This window comes from Phalacrocorax carbo, chromosome 6, assembly GCF_963921805.1.
Source record: "Phalacrocorax carbo chromosome 6, bPhaCar2.1, whole genome shotgun sequence".
Classification (NCBI taxonomy): Eukaryota; Metazoa; Chordata; class Aves; order Suliformes; family Phalacrocoracidae; genus Phalacrocorax; species Phalacrocorax carbo.
This window is the reverse complement of record NC_087518.1, coordinates 24,679,049-24,706,438: the sequence shown is the minus strand read 5'-3', so window position 1 is coordinate 24,706,438 and position 27,390 is coordinate 24,679,049. Positions and strand designations below refer to the sequence as shown.

Sequence of the window (27,390 nt, the reverse complement as noted above, 5' to 3'; positions counted from 1 at the left end):
TATGTTACTTAAGCCTTAAATACTTTAAAGCCTTTTTACCCAAAAAAGTCTAAATTAAGGCCTTGATAACTTAATACTTAATACACTTAATGTATTTCTCTACTGCAGTGCCTTTTAGAAACACGGTGGTGACAATTATTTAAAAACTCTAAAGGAAAAAATTATCTGCTGTCAATAGTAGACCTCAACATGTATTCACTATTACTCTTAGTCTTATTTTCAAATTTCTAAAAGAAAATATTATTAAGTTCAGTCAATATTTATTTTCTGCAAAGTAAAATAGAATAATATTAATGTAAACATACGTAATACATAAATATTAACTCAGTCCATTAAACCTTTGTATACCATGGCACTGAACTTATGGCAATCATGTAACTTGAAAATAACATTGCTTGCCAATAACAGAGGTTTCTAAATCAATAAATATCTTTGAAAAAAAGAGGACAGTTCACAATACAAAATCATAGTACCTGAAACCAAATGCTACAGTACCACCACACAGGAGCTGTTCTTTAGAACTGTGTAGATAGAACAGTTATCACTAAAACTCCCTCTAAAAAAATAAAACGCTTTGTTAATAACTACTATTACCTAAAGTTAGGTAAATCATGTCAGATAGCACAAAATACAGTAGCTGGAAATCACAGAATAATTTGGTAGGCCCATCTAATTCTTCAGCATAGCTGTGTAGAAATCAAGATGGATTCTCTGTTCCTTCCTTAAGACTTTTTCTTTTCTCTTCCAGTGTTTGTTTAAATACTTTTTTCAGGGTATCATAAACATACGGTCCATTTTCAGAATCAAAGCTTATCTAATAAAAGGGAGAAATTTAAGTTCAGTTTGTTAAATAGATGTCATACAGCAAAATGCAAAGTAGATGACCAATATCCTTTTAAAAAGTTAGTTTTAAGATACATCAAAAATAGTATGTGTTCCATGATGGACTACTTAATGCTAAGCATTTTCAGTTTTATGCTGACTAGACATTAAAACAAACTAGTAGAAGGAGAAATGTCATGATCATTTTAACAGGTGACATCTGTAGATTTACAAGAGATTAGGAAGCAGTATGATGAATGTTCTGTTCAAATAATTTCACCTGCTGAATCTGAGAATAAAGCAGCTCTGAGCTGAGCAATACCAAGTTTAACCTGTCACTGTTACTAAATGACTCCAAAAGCAGAAGTTATTTATACACATCCCATATTAAGGGCCCAAAACATAACTGAATTGCAATGTGATTTCAGATAAGGATTTAATCTGATGGAAAGACTCCAAGTAGTACAGAATCTACCAAAGCCTTTCGAAAGCTACTCTCAGTGACTAATTATTCTCACCACTTAAAAATTACCTTTTCCCTAATTTGAAGAAGTCCATGAATTGGCAGTGATCCAAAAATGAGACTAAAGCATTAAGGCTGTAGTGACAGAATTTAATGTTGTTAAGAATATTTCCTACCTTTTATGTAGGCTGATTATTATAAAATTTAATCCCTGAAACAGATAAGCATGAGTACACTAAGTGTGAAGGAATTACTGTAACTTTTCTCAAAGAGGCTTGCTCTGTTGATCCATCCTTCATGATTTAAAACAAATAAATGCAATGTAATGGACAAATGGTTACTTGCCTTAGTGAAAGCTTTTATAGCACGAGCAAGTAAGGCCTCCTCCACATCAGCTGGTAGCATTTGCAAGTTCACCACACAGTGCAAAATACAAAGGATAGTCTGACACTGTTCCTGGTGGGTAAAAGGAACAGCAGCTCATTAGAAGAAATGTTTTCATGAAAAACATTTAATTTTCAATTTTTCTTAATTGCTGTTTAAATATCAGACTCTGCCTTCCTATACTGAAACCTTCAGGTGTAGGAGTTGGGGAGGGAATTTTCAGAAGCCTAAAGAGCTTGTACATAATTATTTCAGTCATGATGGGAGGAACACTTCTCTTGTAGTGTAGCACAAACTGCTCTGGAAATTTCTAGGAGGTCAGGCATGCATCTGGAGATGTATTTTTCAAGGTCCCCTACACGAACAGTAGCATTCATGTGAATTGGCATAGAAAAAGTGAGATTTTATCTTTTCAGCCCAAAACACTATACATGTTTAGGGCTCTTTCCCCAGCTAACAGAGGACTATCTGCAACTCTCTCTGTCCTACCAAGTCTCCTCCACCATTAAAGGAAGCTTCCAGAAAGACACTTGGGCAGTGCTAGCACGGATGCAAAAAGGGAGCAACAGTATCTTTGTGCCTGCTATTTCCCATCCCTTTTCCAAGGGAGACAGGTCTCCACACTGGCAGGTCACTTAACAGTGAAAATTAAATTAAAACTTGAGGGATGTCTGGGATGAGCAGCTAAATATGCACCAATACATACAGGGGCTGACTGGCTGGAGAGCAGATTAGCAGGAAAGAACCTGGGTGTCCCAGTGCATACAAAGTTGAACACAAGCCAGGAACAGGCCCCTGGGGTAAAGGCAGCTTAAGAGCATCCTGGGCTGCATTACACAGAGAGTTGCCAGAAGGTCAACGGAGGTGACACATCTGGAGTGCTGAGTCCAGCTCTGGGCTCCTTGGATCAAGAAGCACATTGACATACTAGAACTAGTCCGGCAAGGGGCCACAAAGATGATTAAGGTACTGGAGCATCTGTCATACAAGCAACCTGCTCTAGTTGACTCTGTTTTGAGCAGAGTGGTTGGACTAGAAGATATCCAGAGGTCCCTGCCAACTCAACTATTCAGTGATTCTGAAATAATATAGGATAAGGTAAGGTAAGATAAAATTAATACTTTTAAATTTAAAAAACCCACATAATTATTATTGCTTTCCCATTCATTTATAACAGGTGTCAAGTGGTTATTTTTTATTTAATACAAATGGAAGGTAAAATTCTGATAGAGTAGAAGAATGCTTCAGGAAGAAACGTGACATTTTTAGATGAACTCAGGCATTCTGAATGTCATGGCATGAAGATGGTGACTGCAGTACTGATGACCTAGTGATTAGAAGGTGTATTCTTGGATATCTGGAGGCTGTTAAAAGGGGCCCTATTTTCTTCATAAATACTTTGGAAACAAAGAATTCCCAAAGAATTAGGAAATGAATTAATGTAATTAAGAGATCAAGAACAGAGTTGGTTGGTTTGTTTTGGTTTTTTTACCTTGCATCTAGCCCTTTGGGGAAAGCACAATTAAACAGTTTGGATCAGAAGTACCTGTTTTTCATAGGGATTTCAGAATACAGATGGCCACAGTTCTGACTTATGTAGAAGGATTTGGCCTGGCTTCTGATTCCTTGAATTGGTAAATTCTTCCTATTCCTTGCCCCAGCTCTTCCAAAGCCGATGGATTAAGATGTTTGCACAGCAAATATGACAACCAATAAGCACAGCTGCAAGATGTGACATTAACGAAAGCCAAACACCAAGTCACAGAGAAAAGGTTTCTCATCTTTGCCTCTGGATCTCAAACTGCAGAATTTACGGGGAAATATGCTGAAGTTGAGCTTCTGATATGATATTCTGATATGATGAAGCTGAGCATCTACTGAATGGTGTTTAAAGATAGTATCTGGTATTGTTTCTTATATTATTATTCATCATAGTATTGATTACAGCTCATACTATTCAATACCAAAATAATTCTCATTCTGATTTTTAAAGAGATTGAAGTTGCCTTTAAAAGTGCATTTCCCTTGCCTAAAGGCCATAAATGAATAGTTTAACACACATTAACAAAATGCACTTGGCAATTAAAGAATGAATTGACATATATAATATCTACCTTTCTCAGTAAGTAAAGTGCATCCTGTGATTCTGTGCAATTTTTTGCCAGCATGTCAATATCATCTTTGGATATAATAGGTTCTTTCAGCTGCTCTATCCAGGACCACATCAAGCTACAGAGGATAAAAGGATCTCTCTCGGTACAGATTTTATCCCACGCTCCATCTCGAGAATTCAGTTCTTTCTTAAAAAAACCAAAACAAAACAGAACTGAAAATGCATCATCTGTTTACTTTTGCCAACATTCTCTTTGATTGTAGCAGTACTTGGCTGCTTATGTTCCAACAAAAAAAGAAGACTTAAGAGTCACCAAAAAAGTATTCCTAGTTTTTTCCAAAGCATCAGTAGTAATCAGCAGTAATACAAGTGATTCTTTAAAACAGAGGATGGCATAAACAATGCAGCCCCAATTATCTACTAGAATACATAAAACAGCTTTGGATTCCAACTTCAAAGCAAATGTTGCTAGGAGAATTTGGTTTTGAGGATAAGCAGTTAAGTTTCTACTAAATTATTTTACTTTTACACACAGAATCCTCTGATTAGTTCTGAGAAGGCACTGATTAAAACCAACACAGCTCCTCCTTAAAATCCATAGTACTTCTATGCTACCAGCAGCCAAGTTACAACCACAGATAACTGCATCAATTTTTATTAGTTAGTAAAATGAATTAATACAACCAGAAACAATGTTCTAATCTCCTGCTAGAGACCAAAATTTGCAGGTGCATTTTGCTTGCTTTTGAAAGAACTGGCCTATAACTGACAAATACAATAATTGACTGAAACGCAGTATAAACTGGTGTTCCAATGTGCCGTTTCAAAGCACACAGTGGCATTTTTGCCATTCTAGGAATTAACCTAGGTGAAATATCCAGAGTTCATAACATTGAATCAAGTTAAAAATTACCTGCCACATTTCTACCTTCTGCTTCACTTCATCCTTTCCCAGAAATTCATTTACATCTGCAAGTGCTTTTGCTGCCAAAACTCTTCGGGCTTCCAAACTTAATTCTGACTGCAGAACAATGTGTGGAATTGCCTTTGACACATCTTTGCTACCTTGGCTTGCATACCCAATGGAAAAGTTCACTTTAGAAGAAGAATCAGAGTCCTCGGAAACATAGACTCTTCTGCCATACATATTAGGCTTGCAGTCTCTTCTATGACCACTCTCATTGGTAAAATTATGCCTTGGTGTTCCAGGTTCCCTGGTATTGTGGATAGATGCTAGACCTGAAGAAAAGGTTCTGCTGCGCCGTACTTCTTTGGTAGAGTTCCTTCTGTGATGAAGTGAGGATCCATCTTTTTGTCCATCCAAATTAAATTTACCTTGACTCCAGAACATACATGTATTACGCACTAACGCTTCTTTGCTTAAATCCAACTGTGGCTTTTGTTCGCCTGTGGCAGAACATTCCTCACTGCTGTTCTGCTTAAGTTTGTTGCACAGTAGTATCTGAGCAGGTACTGTCCATCCAGTTTCTCCTTGTTCTAAAACAAGCTCAGTTCTCCTTAAATCTGACTCACTATAGCTTAGATGCCTTTTTAGATGAGTAAGCGGCTGAAGGCACTCAACATTTCCTCTTTTACAAAGCGCATCATATTCATGTCCCGAGGAGAAAAGAGAATCCTGGGTCTCAAAAGTGGAGAAGTGGATGTGGGAGGAGCCCAACATATCGCTGTCCTGCCTTGTGAGTTCTCTCCCTAGCTGTGTGGACACCAACTGAGAAACAGTCTTTTCAATTTCAGCTGAGAGATCCGGTATATCTAACAATTCTGCCTCTATCACCTGTCTGTTTTCAGCCAAGTCTAGCAACAATTTGCAAACTAGATGAATAAGTTTTGGCACGTGTTTGAGATGCCTACTCTCATAACCATGGAGCAGATGTCTCTGACGGGTCAGGTACTGGGACAGTGTCACTGTGTGTACCTTGGGCTCACAGCATGCAAATACATTTCTCAGAGGAACCAAAAACTGAGTGAATTCTCTGATGCATAATAGCTGTCCACTAGTCTGAATAGAATTAGGCCTTTTTGCTCTGACAAAAATAATTGCCTGATCAGCACTCATTCTTGTTGCAAAAACTAAGTAGCAAGCTATTAGAACACCTGGAAAATATAAAGACAAGCATTAGTTGAAGAACTCTCAGACTAAAACAAATAGTCAGTGGAACTATAGGATAAAAATTAGTATGGGTAAAGATACAGACTTTCTGCCCTCTATTACGTGATGCTGTTACTTAAGTATAGTTGCATTTGTTGGCCCACATGATAGTGAACCCATTCTCACTGCACTTTCAGTGAGCACTAGTTTTTCAGCACAGCATCTCTGCGAGTTCCATCATTTCTGAACACAGGAGCAATGGTGGCTTCTACAGGAAGGACAAAGGCAAAAAGGTCTCAAAAGAAGTACATGAAATTTTAGCTGCTCCACCAAATTTACCTGATCTAACAATTAGTGGCAAGTTTGTAAACATGTACTAAATACTGGACAAGGGAAATGTACTAGGTGAATTCTTCCCAACAAAAAGAAGCTGTCCCATTTGAATGTAATAGGGAATGTTTATATGGATTCAAAAATTTTCTAACCTTACAGGTTTTTAATATACTAAAACTGATGTCCTCTAGCCATTCCAATCATTTTCATGAATTTCTTTAGCATTTTTTACCATTTTATAGATGTACATCTTGCAATGATATAGAATCTAAACAAATCATTAATAATTTATAACCAGACTGGTTTACATTTTTAGAAAAACAATTATGATGACCTTGCAGTAGAGCACATACCTGTCCGACCAAGCCCTGCGTGACAATGAACAGCTACCCTCCCCTCCTGCAGGGCGAAAGCCATGACTTTTACCATATCAAGTATAGTCGTAAGAGATGCCACTCCATAATCCTTCCATCCAAAATTATAAAAATAAACTAAAATAAAAAGAGAGTTATTTTCTGCCATACCAGATGTGAAATTTTCAGTACTACATGCAGAGGAGAGATGACTAATAATAAACGATAGTACTAAAATTGCATAATGGATCTTAGAATCTGAGTACATATTGTTTGTAAGAGACTATTTTCCCATTTCAGTGTATGCTTGCTATTGAAATTTGATAAATGCATGAAGCTAACAAAGATTTGTCAAACTGAAGTTCAGCTAGAATGTATAAGGTGTAATAAAACTGAGTGATTCATACAAAAATTACTGAGCTATATACAGGTAGAGGGTAATTTTTTCTTTTTAGAAATAAAAGCACTTATTCAGTCAAAAGCTGTTTCTTACAGAGAGGTACTTTTTCTCATCTCACCATAATATGAAAATACAAAAATACTGTCAATACAGATGTCCTAAAATGAAATAACCTTTTATACTCTAGACAAGAAAACATGAATTATACCAGAATGTGAAACACCAATGATGTTTTATATATTTGTGAGCTCAGAAGAAAAATTTACCTAGCTGTTGTGCTTTCTTTATTCTAAACACCTGAACGTAAACTCTCCATCTCATTCTACATATATATGATCTTCAATAATGTGTTACTCATTCTTGATTATATTTGCCAAGTTTCATGTTTACAACCCAGTTTCTGCGTTTTGTGCATAGCTGCTTTTAACACACAAGAATTCAAGTAAAAATATCTTTTAAGTGCCAAAATCAATAATTGATGAGGAACAGCAGCAGGAATGAACTTACTTCCAGCCTCCATAAAAGCTTCAGGAAGGTATGTGAAGCCACTTTCTTGTTCCAGTGGATTCCCACAGCTCGCATGCTCTCCACGACACTGAAGGTTAATTATTGTTTTTATCCCACATCTTAAGGAAGGAATAGATGAGTCAAAGTATTATATATGCAGCCAGAATCTCATTATCCCTTATTTTCTGAAACACACATTTATTCTTAGTGGAGAGTAAAGCTTTACCTGTATATTGTTAAAATGAAAGGATCTTTATCAACAATCCAAATCTATGTTGAAAGAGAAAAAGGATCAGGAATTATACTAGTAATACCTACAATAAGTAATGACTAAATTTGTTACCTTTCAAACTGTTCAATAATGTTGTACTTTTCAATTATTTCTGTTGAGGGTCGAGCCATAGCCAGTATGTTATCTGTTATCCTGAGAAATTAGAAAAGTAGATAATCATGTTGTTATTAATCATTTCCTGTGTATGAATCTACCAAAATAAGGATACTATGTTATATTCAATAAAGATGGAAACACCTTGCTGAAAACTAAAATTATTTTTCAAAACATTCTACTATCATATAGTGACAAATCTTGTTAAGCTGATATAGATAGGACATATCAAAAGACCATTACTGGAACTGTTTAAATGCCAGGCCAATGGCCATATTAAAAAATTCCCTTGAATAGAAATCTGGACTCAGATCTCTGTTTTGCCCTTTAAGGTAGGTATGCTTCTGAATAGCATTTGCTATTCAAAAAAACCAGTAAGAATGCAAAGATACATTTCACGTGAATATTACTGCATATGAATATGCTTTTGAACACACACCTTATATTATTTCATCTTCAGGAAATGTTTTTACTTTTAAATTCTATTATGAACACATGTTAATTAATTTACATTTTAAGCCTTAGCAAGAACTGTCTATAACCCAGAATAGGGTTTTTTTATATATATAATTCATGACAGATAGGATTTTATTCTTTTGGATCTGAACAAACTTTTCTGTGAGTCAACAGGAATCTTTCATCATCTTTACTGGGCTACGTACAATAGTCATTATGGTTTACTGTTAAGCTGAAATTCTGAATCGAGCTATCATTATGTTTTATACTTAACTTAGCAGTAGCTGATGTAAAAAAACATCATTATTTTCCTTTGAATTCTCTCTTTTAATAAATACAATTGATACAGTTACATTTAATGAGCATAAATGCTGCTTATTACCAAGAAGAGTAGAGCCCTTTAATGGCTTGCTCCTGGTCACTCCATCGAGCTGGGTTTTCATACTTGCAAGCACGTCCACCACATGCCATGGAGCACTGCATGTGACCAGGAATGACATGGCGAAGGCGCTCCCCTACTTTAGTGTATTTTGCTGTTGGACGCCTCGAACTTCCTAGAACACAGGCAAAAATAGACTTAGTAAGGAAGGTTAGAAATTCATCTCCACCTTAAAAGTATTTGTTCAACCTTAAACTGATGAAGTTACAAACAGCATAAAAATATGGAACATATATTTAAGGGTCATTTTTCAATGCCGATTAAAAGTAAGGATTCTGAGGGGAAAAATAGCTATCATTACTGCAGAATCTTTTTTTTTTCACAGTAACTTTGGTTTTTTATTAAGTTAGAGTTGTGTGATATCCCTTGCAACAGAAAAAAATGTCACAGTCCTCTTCCACCTGAAATCAAAAATACTTAGCCATCTACTTGGTGTATGTGTACATGTGCTTCTATTTTATCTGTTTTTCATAACCGAGCTGTTAGAGTGAAAAGCATGTATTAATCCTTGAATCAGTGAACAAAATATAAAATGCAGGAAAAAAATTAAAACCTAATATTTTATGCATATATATAAAATATAGTTAACAGAACAAAAGTATATTCATTTAATACCAAGAAAATACCCAGAACTTCCAACAGTGTTAATGAAAAGTACTTTACTTTTTTTTTCAGGAAAAGTTGCATCCAGCTCCTCAGGGCTCAGAGACGATACCGCCACCATAACCCGGTGAGTTGATGATGAGAGTACCTCTACAACTGAGCTCCGACGCCTCTGCATTATGTGAAGAAGGGGATCAGAGGAAGAATGCCTCCGACCCTGGAAAAAATTGCTGAAAATACTCACTGCCGAACACCTTCGGGGTGAACCCTGCATGACTGATCAGCCTCAGCTGCCGTCTAGGAAGGCTGCTGGGGACACACTGGTAGGAAATCCAAGTTGCTCAGCACTGAAATTGCGGAAAGCTGTGCATCCTTCTGTATGCTCCAGCAGCTAGTCAGCATGGGGGGGGGGGGGGGGGGGGGGGGGGGGGCTGAGCTGTCACCATAGCAACTAACAATGAAGGTGCTGCTGCCAGCTATCCTTGGGGCTGCTCCATTCTATAGGAATCGAGTCTGTTTGGGACAAACTGTTCCGCTGCTTGATTAAAATAGCTGCATTTCAAGTAGATAATTTTGAAAACAGACTGGGAACAACCAAAACATTTTCCACAAACAATGTGAGTATTTAGTTAGTTGTAAATAACATGCATTCAGAACTCGCTAAGACACAAAATACTAGATTTAAAAGAACAATCAAAATGTAGCTGGAGGCTCTGCTTCCTGAGAAATCTGTTAAGTAAGTACATTATACTCCCCCACCTCCTGGTTTAACATTCCAATGCATCATTAGCTCTGTAATGATTGGGATTAGTGTGTTCCTAATGAAATGGTTCAGTACATGATGAATTGTACGCTGTTCGCTCTGGACCATTCATATCTTCTAACAAAACACAATTTGTTATTCAAAACAAAAGCCTTATTTTTTTCAGGGCACGTTTTTTTTTATTAAGCAAAGCTGTTAGCCCTACAGACTGAGATAAAGCAGAATATGGTATGGAGAAGATGTATCAGTTGAGTGCTTTAAGCTTTTGAAGGTAGATATTAGGCAACAAATTGCCTCCCACTTTGCTGCCAAAGTGAGAATGAGCTGGCCACAAAGACTGCAACACTCTCAAAAGCACAAAATTCTCATGCAACTATGTGGAGAACAGACTATAGCGATGCTAAAAAACCTTTTGTCATCCCATTGTCTGTGCATTAGACTGCAAGTTAAAGAGAAAGGGGAAATCAAGAAAACCCACCATAACTTTGTTCAAGAAGCACATTAATCTCATTGCATTTACCTAAAGATAACTTCAGTCTGTTTCTTTTTGTACTACAAAACCAGTAACTCTTACAGAGGAATTTGCAAAAGAGAAAGCTCTCCTGCTAAAAATTCATCAGACAAAAATCTAACTGTTTCTTCTAGGTACTGAACAGGAATTGAGTGACTGAATTTTGAATACTGCTCCCCAGCTCTTAAGGAGACACAGTAATGTTTGCTGTAGATACCAGGCCTGAAACATCAGGCGTGATGTCGTATGAGAAAAGTAAAATGTTAAATCTGTCTCTGTTAGCTCTTGTCTCAAAACTCTATTCTAATTCAGTAACAAAGCTGATAGCAATAGGTGAGGAAATATTTAAATATGCTTTTATTTTGGGGGTTGGGTGGGAGAGAAAATAAATGAAAAAGGCTATTCAAGTGCTACCTATATCCAAGAAACATGAAAAATGTTTTCTAATTAATTATATTGCTTTCTTATATTTAATTCTTTTTCTCCTTCTCTTCCCAGAAACTTTTCTCCAGTATATATCAAATGATAGTGGAGCCAGAAATGAGCAAAATAAAATGCGGCACATCACAGGACTTGAAGGAATATTAATTAAGTTTGATATGATACAAAATTGGGAGGAGTTGTTGACACTCTCAAGGGCAGAAAGGCCCTGCAGAGGGATCTGGACAGGCTGGAGAGCTGGGCAATCACCAACTGTATGAGGTTTAGCAAGAGTAAGTGCCAGATTTTTCACCTGGGGCACGGCAACCCTGGATGTACATACAGACTGGGAAACACAAGGCTGGAGAGCAGCTCTGCAGAGAGGGATCTGGGGGTTCTGGTTGATGGCAAGTTGAACATGAGCCAACAGTGTCACCTGGCAGCCAAGAGGGCCAACTGTGTCCTGGGGTGCATCAAGGACTGTATTGCAGCCGGTCGAGGGAGGTGATTGTCCCGCTCTGCTCTGTGCTGCTGCTGCCTCACCTCAAGTACTGTATGCAGTTGTGGGTGCCAGAGTACATTAGGGATATAAAGCTACAGGAGAGTGTCCATAGGAGGGCCATGAAGTTGGTGAAGGGTTTAGAGGGGAAGCTGTATGAGGAGTAGCTAAAGTCACTTGGTTTGTTCAGCCTAGAGAAGATGAGACTAAGGGGAGACCTCATCGCGGTCCACAGCTTCCTCACGAGGGGAGGAGGAGGGGCAGGCGCTGATCTCTTCTCTCTAGTGACCAATGACAGGACCCGATGGAATGGCATGAAGATGTGCCCGGGGAGGTTTAGGTTGGGTATTAGGAAAATGTTCTTCACCCAGAGGGTGGTGGAGCACTGGAACAGGCCCCCCAGGGAGGTAGTCATGGCACCAAGCCTGATGATATTCAGGAAGCACTTGGACAATGTCCTCAGAGATACGGTGTGAATTTTGGGGTTTTCCTGTACAGGGACAGGAGTTGGACTCAATGATCCTTCTGAGTCCCTTCCAACTCAGGACATTCTATGATTCTATGATTATTTTCCTACTGAATCTAGCAGAACTTGCAAGCACTTACCCAAAATAGTAAGAAATAATTACATCCTGTAAGAGTTTAAATACTTTCTTAGAAAGGGGAGTTTTGTTGAAGGCATGTTTGCATTTTCAGAGAGCTAGGCTAAACACAGAAATCACATAGTTCCTTCAGTTAAGAGATCTGACAATATGACAGTTACAGAAAAGCTCAACATATTAACACAGTGTGGTGATTATAATGCAGTTTGTTTTTATTATAGACATTTTATGTTTATAATTTGGGATATTTCTGGGTTTTTTAATTCTCTATGGACATTTTTTTCCCCAAATTTCTCTAAGCAGTTTTTATGAATGGCATTATCAGAGAAAAATTATTACCTGAACTCATATTTGCAAGATATAGACTGCTCTCTAGCAATGAAGAATATGGTAGTTCATTTTGCAGCAAAACTCCAGCAGCCATTGCAGTACCTGTTGAAACAGTAATACGTTCAATGAAAATCTAAACGGAAGCTCAAAAATGCAAAATAAAGCACCTGGCACCTGGTTAGCGAGTCATCCAAGGCTTAAGGTTTGGGCAGTCAGACACGGTCTCTACGTTCTTTTTGGTGTGCAGTCATCTTAAAACTCAAAATTTTGTGTTTCAAGCTCTAGGGTTTGGCTGATTATGTATCTTATAAGTGCGTGTTTTATATGGACAGCAATCCCTCAACTAAAAGCATTTAATCTAATGTCATCTTGATTTTCTTAAATTATTAAAAGTAAACATACAACCAGAGATCCAGAACTGAAATCTTGCAAGGGACAGTTTCAGGAAAGCTAATAATATCATAACAGCAGCATGATTTCTAGATGACACCATTTATAATTTTAGTTGACACTTGCCAAACAGACTGTCCACAAGCTATATGCCTTCTCTGCTCTCTTCCCTCCGGTCCTTTTTTTCAGTCTGTTGGCAAGTTTGAAGTCACATATATGATGATTCTCCTCTAACAAGAAAACTGAACACAAGAGCCTGTCTAAGCAGAAAAGAGTTTTTTCTCATCCTTTAATATGATGTCTAATACGAGGTAAGTTCTGCTCTGAAGACCTTCTGACAAAAAGAAAGCTAAAGGAAAGCTATAAATGTGAACATATTAATCAGTCACTGTGATGTTTAAATAAAGCACTTACACGGATCTTGAGTGTAAATTCTTACCCGGTATAAGATGACCATTCTGTTTCTCTTATCTCTATAGGAAAATAATTACAAGTATAACAAAAAGGCATTTTTTATACCAAACTAAGTACATCTCTGATGTACGTATAACTATAGAACCTTTACTGAATAGACAAACCTTAGGTCCCAAATTCTGCACAACCAGTATTAGGATTCAACAAGATAAACAGTGCTTTAAAAGACAGATTTGCTAAACAAAAAAAAAAAAAAAAGCAAAGCATTGTGTGGCTTAAGTGGTATAACAGTCCTGTGCTGTGTTAACTGCTTGCTGTTCATAGTCCACCTTTTTATCTATAATTCTGTAAATTGTTTTTAAAGTAAATATTTAAATAAATCAAAATATAATTTCATTCATTTGGCTATTACATTATCTACCACATACTTGAATAAATAATTCTTCCAACAACACTAGTGGACTTTATTCCACAAAGTCACCTAGTGCAGCTTTGTCCTTTTCAAGATGCTTAAAGGTGGGTACAGAATATACATACACATTCATAACCCTTTAATACTGCTGTATCAGTCACCTCAAAACGATGAGAATTACATTGGTTTGTGAAAGCCAAAAGGCCTTTTGAAATTTCAGTGATGCTCAGAAATGCATCTCTAATGTACATATATTAATATTAATTAATATTAATCTTAATAAATTAGTATCTGGAGCATTTTCTACTCAGCTACTTGACCATCTGACTCTGCACTTTAAATGTCAGTCCTTCAATAAAGAGGCAGGAGTACTTGCATACAATTGCATTCTATCTGGAGAAGCTCCAAACCCTCTATTTTCTTTCCAGTGGATTTTTAAATTGGTAAGGGATGCCTTTCATGATGAGAGGAAACTTTGTGGCTAAAGAAATTTTTATTTTATCCCCAGAAATTCTTTCTAGAGTTATTAGAGTTGAATTAATAAAAATTGTTGGTTTCTCTTTCTCAGAAAGTTCTCTTAAAAAATCTTAATAACTTGTCCAGGCAACAAACAAGCATTCGAAAAAGACATGTCTCATCATATGGGCAGCAGAATCACCACCAGTATGACTATTTAGTTTTCCTATTTCCTTGTACTCAAGCGTTAGAAAAATTAGATGAAATATCAGAGATATTTCTATCATGTAAAAATATTTTCCTTTTTTTTTTTTTTAACCAGAATTCAGGCTGACAAGGACTCATAACTGAAAAGGGAAGAGATGGGAGATTAATGCAGAAGATAATATACCTACAGTATGGCAAAATACTAGCAAGACTGTTCTACATGGCAGAGGTAGACAATGTGTTTATTTGCTGTGGAACGAATTAGACCTTCCTCAATTATATTTCAGAAGATATACCGAATCCATATTTCCTGTTCTCTATAACCAGGCACTTCCAACTGACTTAAATATTTTGTCTGCTTGCCTTTAAGTTTGCTAAATTTACTTCCTGACAGGTGTTTTAAATTGCACAGTGTGAACCCTTAGATTTCTGAAAAAAAGTTCAGTAAGATTGTGACAAATCACTTTGGAGAGTTACACTACACTCCCTTGAACAGATGTAAAATGTTGTCATTTGGGACAGAAGTACTACTTGGGTGCTGATGTTACAGGAGAAGGGTATTACATTCCTGTGCATATGAGTGTTACAACTAGTGCTTGGGTAAAAGAAACAACTCTCTCCTGATTCTTCTAGGTACCAGATACTCTTAGTTTTTAAAAGGTCCTCTTCACATGTCACATGAACGCTTGATAGATGATGGAGAAAAAACAGCCTGGAGCTTTATTCCAGGTCATGGTCCTCATTAGCATCCGAGGGAACTGAGTCACGTGCCTTGTGGCAATCACAATACCACCTTAATCAGATCTGCTCCCTTATCTCTGACATGCATTTCTATTGCCATGACAGCAAAGCAGCTGGTCCTTTAATCCCTGTTTCCCAATTCAAGAAATGGAACCGGTCTCAGGTGATGTTCAATATCTTTATGTTTTATCACAGGAAGCAATGTCATTCGGCATGCATAAACAACATAGCTAATGAAACAAAAATATAGTAAAAATAATGTCCGTGTTGTTGGCTGACTGAAAGAAATAGCAGTACCGCATTGTCCAAGGAAACAAGGGTCTCTTGAAATCATGATACATCAGATGTCAAGCACTAAGGGGGATATTTCACAAGGTCCTCTCCGGGTGTGGATTTTCTACTCTTTTGATGTCTATATGTATTTTTGAGGTGGGTTGTTTTTTCCCACTTTTGAGCAGACCAATTCCTAACAGAAAGGATATAACATTTTTTGTTTCCTGTTGGCTGCACCATTGATTCACTTGTTCCATTTGGTAACATGACAGCTGTCAAGTCCTACTCACTGCTTCATACCTGCAGACAGGTGACTTTCTTGCAGAGGAAATAGTATAGGTACACTGCACTGCCACAGGTGAGATCACTTTGCGCTTCCACTTTCTTTTAAGGAGTGAAGCAGCCTCTTGTCCACATCCATTTCCTCTGGAATAAAAGCACTTCTCTTTGTAAATTACAGGTTGAGTAGTGAAGTGCCACGTGGCCCAGTAGGGCAACTGGGAGATCAGGGACCCCCAAAGAAGCAGTTTCTGCAAGTAACTGGTGGGCAGACTTACAAAGGAAGAGCGTAAATGAGACATACCTTACTGGTTCACATGAGCAGGCTGCAGAGTGGACTCAGCAAACTAGCAATAGAGTTAGCAAGTGGCTTAGGTGTCACTCTGCCTTGTAACAAGGAAGATTCTTTTTTAGTATTTCAGGATCTGGAAATAAGCAGCTTCCAATCACTAGGCCGAATTTTTGCTCCAGAATGAAATGAGAGAAAGGAGCAGTGTCTAGTGTTTTAGCCACCAGAAAACAATTATATAGCCAAAAAGTGATGAGTCAAGAAGACACTGGTCTCTACCTTAGCAATTAAGATGGTTATTTAAGAGATGCAATTACTATCTTTTACTTCAGAACACATTTTCAAGACAGAGTGAACAGCTTGCCTTCCAGACTGGAACGATTCCAGCTGGGACAGTTCAGCTGCTGTCATGAACAGTAATCCCATTACAAAGCTCCCCACTGCATTTCTGTGGAACTAACAGTGAGGTTCCATCTCCCCAGATTCATGTGGTTTTGGTAAACAAGAATACTACAGCAGACCACATATTTCAAAAGATTACTTTTATGTATTAACATGAAAAAAATCTTGGACAAACTTTGATTTTAAAATATCAGTGTATAAGAAAACCTGGTTTAAACCTCAAATATATTCATACAATATAGGCAAATGCTGATGCTTATGCGTGTCACATAAAATTTTGAGGTTATTTTTACTATTTTCTTGTCTTCTGAAGTGAATTTTTTCTCTCCCTGTCACAGTCACACATAAGTAACTACCCAGTAGCCAAATTTTTAAAGGAACATAGTTGACTACAGACACAGGTCATGTTAGTAGTGCCTAAGCACTCAGGTAACACCTCTAAAATTTACTCCATAGCAGTCCCACAGAAGTCAACAGGGTATTTGTCTAAATGTAAGACCATATGGGAAGAAGTTTCAGTGCCAAAATGCAAAGTTCTGTAAACTGCACTACTTGAGATGCTTTAGATAGGTAACTAAAGATAACTTAGATAACCAAGACTAAGCAAAAATGTGTTAGAGTAAGGAGGACTGTTTATATTGAATGAATCGGTTAAGGGCCACTAAATTATAACTTGGTCTCTAAATTCAGGCTTTAAGTCTGACTTTTTAATATTGGCAGATCATGAGAATTTTTAACAGAAAAATCTTCTATATTTGCTGAGACATAGTCACTTCTACAGGAAGCGTTGGTAAATGAAATAATGTTTTCAATTACAATAGACTACCTAATTTTAACACTGCCAGGAATAACAAAGCATTTATTTCTAAAGTTTTGCAAAAATTGTAGATAAGTGATTTTTGTTAAACTTGATTATTATGAAAAACTAAATGAAATGCAAAGGTGGCTGTTCTGTATTTAAATATGAAATTTAAACAAATTTTCATATAGTTTAGTTGTATGTAATTTACATAGGAGAACAATAATACAGCCGTTGTAAAACTCCAGTGACTTCACTGGGACCACAACCAGAACTGATTTGTTATTTCTGTATGTGGTTTTACCCCTTTGGGAACAAAATATTTCCCATCTGTTTTAGTAAAAGGTGAATATCATTTAATCATTTTGATATTTACAAAGGACTGTAACTGCTTTCATGTACCAAAGAGACAAAAGATAATTCATTGGAAGATTATGTAGGTGTTTGTCTGGTGATGCAGTATTTGCTATTCATAGATTTTTTTTTGACGTAAATAGCAAGAAACTGCAAGCTAAACCAATGGACAGGTCTACCAATTGACTTGATTCATGCTATTCAAGTCACGTCAGCTTTCTGTGGTAGTGTTAACCCAACAGTTAATACAAGTTATTTTAAACTACCTTGAACAGGCTGGCAGCCAGTAATTACTATTGAGAATTGTACAGGAGATGGTGTAAAAAGAATATATTAACTGTTCTACAAACAAAACTGGTGACTCAGACACTCTCGATCGTGAATATCGTGTTTCCTAAGAGACTATCAGACTTGTACAACTGACTACACACAGAAGAATGAAATATTGTCAGTAATGCATTTTAACGGCATTCAGAAGTGGAAAAGTTTAAAAATGAACTCTGCAGCTTAGAGGAATTATTTTTAAATCTCATATAGTCAAAACCATAGTAAATTTATATGAGTTTTAATAGAGTTTCAGTAATTTCAATTTAATACCTTACCTGTTACCCCGTAAAAAGAATGAGTGATTGTTGATCCCTTCATTGTTGCAGTAGCAGCCACAAGAAATATGTTGTAGGGAATTCACATTTTACAGAAGAGAAGTGGAATGACGTTGCCACAGTATTTCCTGTAGTTAATTGGATTCGTGGTGGTAATCTGGGAGGAGCCAATAACTATCTTTTCTTCACTTAAGACTGTATGAGGAGTGCCTTAAGAACTATGAGATAATCATCCCATAAACTGCTTTCTGTGTCTGCCTAAATTTTAAAGGGATTGAGGCAAACAGGCCACACCAACCTGATGTTTTAATAACTGAATCTCCCATCTCTTTTCTTCTGTTCACCTCATTTGCCTATTATCAACCACAAGTAAATATATATACATGTGTGTGTCTACATGCCTCAGACAACTTAGCACATAGCTACAGAGACAATTTTGTGAATTTATATTCATCGTGGTTTAATACATTAATTTTGAAATGCCATGAGAAGAAAATCAGAGATAAATGTTTCATTGTTATCTGTGGTTACAGCTTCAACAAAACATTTTTTCTCACCCAATAAAGCATAGAATATAACTGAAGTATGTATATTGAGTATAAATTAACCACATGAAAAGTAATATCTCAAAACCATAATAAAAATAAGTTCACCTGAAGGTAAAGAAGGTAATCTACTAAAAAATCAAAGCAAAAACTTTGTTGATTTAACTAAATACTAGATATAGTAATAAAACAAGGTAAACAAAATAGGATACAATAGCTTACTCTATCTTACTAAATCAGTTTCAAGCACTACATATTAGCTGACAAAAAAAAAGGCTTTCATCTATTTTCATAATTTCCCTGCATGTCTTATTAAAAAATCCCTAGCATTAATTAAGCTCTACTCACTGCTTATCATGAAAAATCCCTCCCAATTATTTAGAAACAAAGTATTTGTGTAAGCTCCTGTGGATAGGATATGTGTATTATTTAAACAAGCAAGGAGAGCAAGCTACAGAACACAGCTCAAGGCTGATGCCAACAACCTTATTAATTCCAAAAACATGGTCTCAGCTAAACACCTGCCTTAATTTGGCAAATAGAGAGATGGAGCACATAACAAAACTATATTGTTCCATTCATTTTCAGAAGTCATTTTGTAGTCAGACTCCACTGGGTTTTTTTGCTGTATACTGCTAATAAAAATCAGAATAAGAAGAATTCAACTACTTTTCTACAGAAAAATTCATTTACTGAGAACAGAGACAAATTAACAGAGTAGTCTTTAAAACTGCACATCTATTTTCTTATTAATCTTGAAGGGACAAAAAAAAATTCACATGTGTGAACTAAACTGCATCCAGTCATATTAGTAAACAGCAAACATCATTTATAGATACATGTATGGACATTTGTGCAAAAAAAATTAACGACCTTAAATAAAAATGGGACTTCAAAAGATTTGTACACAGTTTTGGAAACCACGCTAAGGTACCTTAGGTATTTAAAAATCTGAACAGGATATAGAGCCTAAAATCCTGCGTTGCACATCTTTCTTCAATATGTTGGTAGAAGTTTCAGCTTCAAAGGTGCCAAGTGCCCACAGCTTCCCCAGCCTGCAGGTTGAACTGGATGACTCAAAACCTCTGAAAACTGGTCCTTGCGGGTTCCTGTGTGACAAGAACTGGTGAACTGCCCCCTGTTCAACGGCAGGCTGTGAGCACACAGAATGACAGAATTCACTTAGGCAGTGGTGAGAGTGGACCCCACACAGCAACCAAAGCAGACAACTGCTTTAGAGGCCCATCGGAATGCAGAGTTTTTTTCCTGGAATTAAAGACCTTCGGTAGGAACCTGTATTTAGCATCATGGAAGATTCCGAGCAGAAGGAAATGGATGTCAGCTTCAGCTAGTCCAACATCCTGCTCAAGGCAGGGCTGACTCCCAAGTTAGACCAAGCACTGACAGATTCCCTGTCTGAAGACTCCTGCACAAGTAACACTCCCCGATACCAGCATCACTTCTTGGTTTCATCACACGTTGTTTGTAGTCATTATAGAAGTGGCTCTAGAAATTACGGTCTCAGAATTATGAGTAAAGGGACTTATATTTTTCAAGCATCAGCACACAAAAAAATTTGTTAAGCAAAAGGAGCATCTGGTAAAACATTTTGTAGGAGGAAATGGAGGAAGTCAGCATTTTTTTTAGTTGACTGAAGAACAAGGAGCAGCTTTGGATAATTAAGAATTTTTAATTAAATTAAGCATACTCTTTTGGGGAAAGTTCTAAATGCTCATATTTGAGAAGCTGTCGCTGACACAGTGGTTATTTTCATATGGATAATATAGTAACACTATTTACCTATTTGATTCCAGAGGAGGGGTTAATTCTTGGATGGTTTGGATTCTTAGTGCGACAGCCCGCTGCCTTGCTGTATGAATTTGTAGGTGTTAGAGGTTTGCTGGGTTACCCCTATTATCTGTTCCTACATTTGTACTCATTGGTATTAATGCCAGTTTATTCAGCTAAATTTTTTCTAGTGATCCGCAAAGTTTAGCTAGTGCCAGGAATCAGTGCCAAACATGCTTGTTCAAACAGCCTATGTCATCATAGTTTTTGTCAAGACAAGGCTTTGTGCTAACTGAGGATGACTTTTTGGGGGAGTTAACCACTAGGTTGAAATAATCTGCCATTTCCAAGGAAAGAATACACAGAGCAGGTGGGATGCTAGTGACTAAACTAATAATCTTCATCTCTCTAGGCCTGGCATTTTCCTATTTAAACAAAATGAGGAATACCAAATCCTCTGGAAAATTCTGTTCAGCTATGACTGCCATTTAAAGATACTAACAAGCTTTTTAGGTAAGTAGAACAGGGTCACTAGGCTTCTGGCAGCTTCTCTTGCACTGCATGGGCTGCCTCATGGCTACTTTACAGCAGATGGAGCAAATCCACCCTGTCCCGTGACCTTAGGGGCTAATTTATCAGATTAGGCAGGTAGAAAATTGTCTGAATTGTCTCGTAAGGAGCTGGCTGTAATTAAAATGTTTGACCATTGCTTAGACTGCACTGTTTTCATTGGTACATAGACAGAATCAAAACATCAACTTATCCTAAAACTTAAAATTTACTAAAACCTAATTTACTTTAAGGTTAATTTTAACTTAGTACAAACTATGCATTTAGATTCCTAGCTGGCTTTGGACATTTCCAGCTTCACCTTTTGCTTTTTCTTCTTCTCATAGTTTGGATAATAAAAATCAATTAACGTTACTTTATTTTCAGCTTGTATTGAAATGCTCCACTGAATTATTTAGTTTTGTGTAGTTTTAAAACTGTATGAAATTTTATTAAAGACTTTTTTGTAAGTTTTGCTTTTAGATTTATTTTTATATCTATTTCTGTCCCTTCAGCATAACAAAGTATCACACAGCAAATCAATCACAAAAGCAGGGTCAAAGCCTATCTTTGGTAGATCTTGACTACACCAGCGGTGTTACAGCTGTGAGATAAATATACATATTTAGATGCTTAATGAGATGCCAGAGCAGCAGCCCACTTGTGATCCCTGTCCTCTTTCATCATCTGTACTTCCAACAGTCCCTCTTTTCCTATTTGTTCCACTGTTAGTAGAATTGCCAGTAAAGGATAACATGGAAATATAGCAAAATGTTAGGTAGAGGCAGCACAGTAATATGAAGATTTCCATTTAGAAGACAGTTCTAAAACTGAAGAATTGTATCAAGTATTACTGACGGGTCATTCAATGCACTTGCAATGCAACCGGTGCCTATAAGCCTAGGAAAGTAGTCTAGAAACTTTTTTTAGCCACAGGCTTTAAAATCGAAGAAAAAGCACAACTTAAACTAGATATAGATATAAAAATGAAAGGTGTCATAGAGCTACCCCATCTAGCTCTGCTTTGTGAGATAGGTCATTTTCTAAATATATGACACAGCGGTACCTAGGCAGCTGCAAAGCCCTCATCCAGTGATGGTCTACTTTGGGTTGGTAGCTGTCTTTGAAAGAGCTGGCAAAAGCCAAGTTGTTGGAAAATAGAGAAAGTAGAAAGAAATCCTTCCTTCATAAATTCTAGAACTTCTGAAGAGCTATCATATATTAAGCCAATTTGTGATGACGTTTGCAAAATCACTGTTTAATGGATGCATAATTTTTAAGAAACATCGGACCTGCTGTGCATATGCAGAACAGTTGTTGAGTTTATGCACAATAAAACCTAACTGTTCAAAAATGGCAGACTAGGTAAAGACAAAATGTTAAGAAAATTAAGTAGCTCTAAGGTAGCCAGTCCTTGTAGGCATTTTATCATGTGTTTTTTGCTAAGGAACAGAATGGTCAAGCTCTGTAACACAAGGAACTGCCTGAGTGAAGAACCAAAGAGGTCAAAGGAATTTAACATAAGTGGCCAGAGATCAAGAGTTGCAAGTGGCTGTATCTCCCTCATGTTCCTGTGATAGGATTAAGTCCAGAAAATACTCCATAATGGAAAGAAAACTGAGGAAATAGGTGTGTTTTTACATAATTTTCTAATTTACAACATTAACAAGCTACCCAAAATCAGGAGTAAAAATTATTACCAATTTCTTTTTTTTTTTTTTTTTTTTTTTTATAATAACCACAGAATACAAAGTAGGAAGTAGTTTGGCTTTTTGTTGAATATTCTATTAAGCAATTCTGGAGTCTGAACCCTGTTTCACAAAGAAACAGAAAACCTTTGCCTAGGAAACACGTCTGTAAAAGAGTGGGTAATCACTGTGTCACTGTAGACTGCAGAAGACTGCAGGCCCACATGCTTTGTGCCTCACACTGTCAGCTGTAGCTCAGAGGTGCATGGGAATTCCCGCAGAGCTGCACCACCCTACCTCTGATGGAGGGAAATTCAATGAACTGCTTCAACCCCGGCAGGCATTCTTTAACTGTAGGTGGCGGTAACAGGAAAGAGCTGATTTTGTTTTGAAACGTACTTGTTTTAAGGACTTGCGGGCATTAATTACCCTGTGAATTGGCTGAGAATTTTGATGACTGCAGTCAGCAACAGCCACCCACCTCTGGGTAGCCGTTAGCTGAGCAGCTTCTGCCTAGTTGAACTGAGCCTCTTTAAACATGTATGTCTTTAATTCTGAATTATATACTAGCAGGGAGAAAAATTAAAGTAAACCAGCAAACTATACTTTCCATTCAGAAAAGGGGGATTATTTTGCCAGAAACTGAGAATATATTTGCCAGCTAGTACTAGAAGATACAAGCAATCTTGTACCTTATCTGAGCACTTCCAATCTGTTTTAATAGTATTTGTAGCATGTTCCTTTTCAGCAACTAGTTTCATCCATTTCAAATTCCACAATTTCTACTCTTGACTCCTCTCATTCATAATTTTACTACTATTATAAAAAAATAACAGTATACTGGATTTATGATGAAGTAAAATACTCAAAGATGTCGAAGAAACACTATTCTGATCAGTTTATTCTGCCACCCAAGCAATTGCATAAGAGTGGATTACATTGCCAATTATATCTCTGAGGTGATATTCATACAGTATCTGGCCCTGAAGACTGTCTCCCTAACTTATTTCGTCTTAATAGTCTTCCACATGTGACTTCATGTACGTTGTACATATACTGATGAAATCAGGAGATGGAAAAATGCTTTCAAGCAATATGTAATTGTAAATACTTATTTTGTACATATTCTTTCAGGATTAGTTACTCCACAGATGTGGTGCTCACTTCTACTGAGGTGCAGGCCTCCTGAAAACATGGCTCTTTCTTAAGAAAAGTGAGCTGTGCAAAGGGAAAACAAGTCTAGATTACTAATATATGAGGTAATCTTTTTTTGTTAATCTACTGAAGAGTGTAGTAACAGTCTGTTGGCAAAAGCAGTAATAGCTACATCTGAAAACTACTATCCTGACAAAGGTAAAGTATGTTTCAATATGCCATATGCCTGCCTTTTCAACTCCAAAGGGGACTGAGCTGTACTTCTTGAGGATTGAGTAAGCAATGATCAGAGGCAGGATACAACTACAAAACAAAAACACGGCTGCTAAAGATGTGTTTTTCCATCGCTGGCATGACCTGCAGAAGCCATGCTCCCTGGCCCTCGTACCCTGACAGCCGTACACCTTGGTGAAGGTAAACTCCCACGGTATTTAGCAATTACTGGCAGGACGGTGGGATTACTGTACAGTCCCACCTGCAGGAGTTACTCCAGAGGTCGTTGCTTTCCAAACTGTAGGTGCCGGGCAAGTCACCCAGCAGGAACAGAGTCGCTCCCGCTCCTTGGAAGCCCGGGCAGGTTGGGAGACTGAGAGGGGGTGTCTGTGGGTGTTAAATTCTTAATGGAGAGCTTCTACTCTGGATGTCACCGAAGCAGCGAACGTGGAACTGCCGTAGAACTTAAAGTCACTAACTACGGAAGTGTGTTTTCAGTCTTTTTTGTCCACGCTGAGCACAATGTGGCCGCTTACCTCAGCCAGGCGGCAGGGAGAGGCGGGCGAGGCCTGTGGCCCGAGCAGCCGCCCCTGCCTCGCCGGGTACCGGGGCGGGAGCCCGGGAGGGGTGAGGGGAAGGTATAAAATGGCCGTTGCCCCAGAGAGCCGCCAGGCACGCCGCGCTGCCATGCCGGCGGGGGCAGGCCCCGGGGGAACGGCGGGAGCGGGGCGGCCCTGCCCTGATGGCCAGGGGGGAACGGGAAGGAGGGAGAGTGGCGGGGCCGCTGCCGCCGCGGGAAGGGGAAGGGCAAGGGCAAGGGCACCGGACCCACCTGGCCGCCGGCGGGGGAAGGGCGCCGGACCCATCTGGCTGCCGTCGCGTCAGTCCGCCGCTCCAGCGTGGGGAACGGAGCGGCGGGACGGGCGCATGCGCCGCTGTGGGAGCGGGCGCTTGGGAAGGTGGGACCGGGCCTGGCCCGCCGGGCGCTTTCTCGGGGTACTGCGTCCCCGGCCCGGCCTGAGGAGCGCTGGGAGGGGGGAAGCGGCGTGAGACAAAGCCGGGCGGGGCGATCAAAGGCCTCCTCTCGCTGAGGAGAAATGGCTGAGGGAGAACTTGCTGCCTCATGAAAGGTGCAGCGTGACACCCGCACTGTCAGTGTTTTCCTTTTCTTCCAGATCAGCGACTGTACAGGGGGGTCGGTGTCCCCTTGGCCGCCTCCGCCTGCTGCCCGGCCCGGGCTGGGTGGGGGCCAGGCCTTGGGCCTCCGGTTAGCTGCCGTACACCGAGAAGTACACAGAACAGTAGTGAATGGATTTATTGACACGGTTTAAAGTTTTTAGAGCATCATCATGAGTCGTTGATTCTTCTTAGTGGTTAAAGTTTGGGCATTTAATTGAAAACTAAAAAGACCTCGTCTTCCAGCGAAATTATGCCTACGGCCAGTGGGCAGTTGTCACATCTACACTCTGAAAGGCCTCTACTTTAGCTAACTGTTCTGTTGGTGTGTCTTACTCAGTAAGGGTTTCAGTGTTAGTGGTGAAAGATGCCAAACAGGTATCGGTTAGGGTTTTAAGAGGCTTAGTTAAAGGAGTTTTTAGCATTTTTAACAGGTATAAAAGGTACTTGGGTCTTGGATGCAGAGTAGAATAGGTTTGTAATGGTTTATTTTAATACTAGAGTTGAATACGCAGTTCCTGATTAAAGGAGTCATAAGAGCTGTAAACCTTTGTGGCACATTAGTGTGTAGGCTGAAACATCTGTCTGCCAGGTAATAAGGGTATTTCTGGAGTGAGCGTACTTCTAACGCACTTGTTAAGTTGTGGTTTTCAAGCTACTTGCAGGTTTTTGACAGTATTATGTGTCTGTCTCATTAACCATGTTAGTAAGTTAGGTCATACAATTAGTGTCTCGAGTACATGGTATAAATTATGTAAACACTAACAGTGTTTATGTTTTTCTAACTTAAATTTTTTAAAGGTAAAAACAGATTTGGTTACTTAGTGGAAATGTTGAAATCTCTGTTGCTCCTTTTGACTAAACTAAAGGAGCTGTCAGCGTAGGAGATGCAGGGCTTGCTTCTTAAAATGTATCAGTCCTGTTAGTACTGCAGTCTCTTAAACATGTCTTGGTTTTTGACAGCATTAGCATACTCTATTTCCTACAATAGCTGTGATTTCTAAACAAGCCAAAAAATGGTTGTGTGACTCTTACCTCTGTCTCCCTCTAAAAGACTCAAATGCGGTTTCCCTTCCGGTGTCTACCTGTCAGAAACTGTTGCTAAAGTTTACAAGTTTCATTTTTAAAATTAACTACAGGACACACATTTAGTGTTCAATCCTGCTGGGTGTTATTTGTGCCTTTGCCATCAATTATAATTCTCTTGTGTTTAGGGTTTTGCTGGCTCAAGGCTGGAATGCTGAGCATGGCAATGAGTACGCCATGTGATATCTGTTCCCAAAATTTGTGTTTATCATTACATAATTACATGAATAAACACACTTCCTGTATGCTTCAGAAAGATTTATAAAGTTTGTAAAATTCGTAGAAGAAAGCATAAAGTTTTCTTTGGTTTTTTTGTAAAGATACAACCACAGAGGCGTACTGCACTTCTTGAAAATAGACACTGGCTTTGCTCCTTTCTGTCTGAAATAAGGAAAAAGATCAGGTTTTCACCACACTGTGTCCATTATCTGGCTCGTGGTGCAGCTGCACAAACACTTGTGCTGGTACCGTGGTGTGGAGGGGAATGCACAGTGGAAGGGGGGCAAGTCTGCCTCCGTCACTGCTTGTCTCGGCAGGCTGAACCATGAAGGGCGGCCTCAGGAGTGGTGTGGTGAAATCTGTGTTGCAGGAATGCTCAGAAATGTTGTATTTTGAAAGATAGCTTTTTTTTTTTTGTTCAGAGAATAAATCAAAAGCAGCAGAAAACTCACTGAGATTGAGCATAAGAATCAGGCTACCAGATATAGCCAGGAAAAGGGGTTTTGTGCTTAGTCAGAGCAACTTGGTAGAATATAAGCGGTGAAACAGGGAAAAAACCTTTTTTTTCTTGTCCAGGAAAAAGTGTGAATTCAAGTGCAGTGATAACATTAGGAGCATAATGAGATTCTCTAATACTGTAGGGCCGAGTTCAAACCTGACATAAATGGAATAACTCCACTGAAGCTGAACCTGCCTACCCCAGATCTGAGGTTTGCTGTTTAGGTCTTACAAATCTTACCTGACTGGAACTTATTTTAGATCAGCACATGCCATCTTGTGGCAAATTAACATGATGCATCTGTTCTTTTTCCAACTCCATAGACCACTTCTTTCTTTATTAAGATTCTGCCTTCTTTTTA

At 38.3% G+C, this 27,390-nt stretch overlaps 1 protein-coding gene across 4 annotated transcripts; it reads right to left on the bottom strand.

Annotated features, from left to right (window-relative positions):
• Positions 1 to 3: 3 nt before the first annotated feature.
• Positions 4 to 25,091, bottom strand: PTPDC1 (protein tyrosine phosphatase domain containing 1). Of its 4 annotated transcripts, none has more exons than XM_064454287.1 (10): positions 24,882 to 25,091; positions 12,503 to 12,595; positions 8,709 to 8,880; positions 7,829 to 7,909; positions 7,486 to 7,604; positions 6,579 to 6,716; positions 4,696 to 5,897; positions 3,784 to 3,969; positions 1,631 to 1,741; positions 15 to 814 (listed from the first exon to the last, which is right to left on the bottom strand). In XM_064454287.1, exons 1-10 carry the CDS (start codon positions 24,913 to 24,915, stop codon positions 698 to 700), a joined length of 2,253 nt encoding a protein of 750 aa, XP_064310357.1. In that variant the 5' UTR covers positions 24,916 to 25,091; the 3' UTR covers positions 15 to 697. The 4 variants fall into 4 exon arrangements, 3 of the variants coding, with proteins under 3 accessions (XP_009513586.1, XP_064310358.1, XP_064310357.1); XR_010373367.1 differs by lacking the exon at positions 15 to 814 and adding an exon at positions 3,216 to 3,391 and having other exon boundaries at positions 1,626 to 1,741; XM_009515291.2 differs by lacking the exons at positions 12,503 to 12,595; positions 24,882 to 25,091 and adding an exon at positions 9,424 to 9,765 and having other exon boundaries at positions 4 to 814; positions 8,709 to 8,902.
• Between the last annotated feature and the right edge of the window lie 2,299 nt (positions 25,092 to 27,390).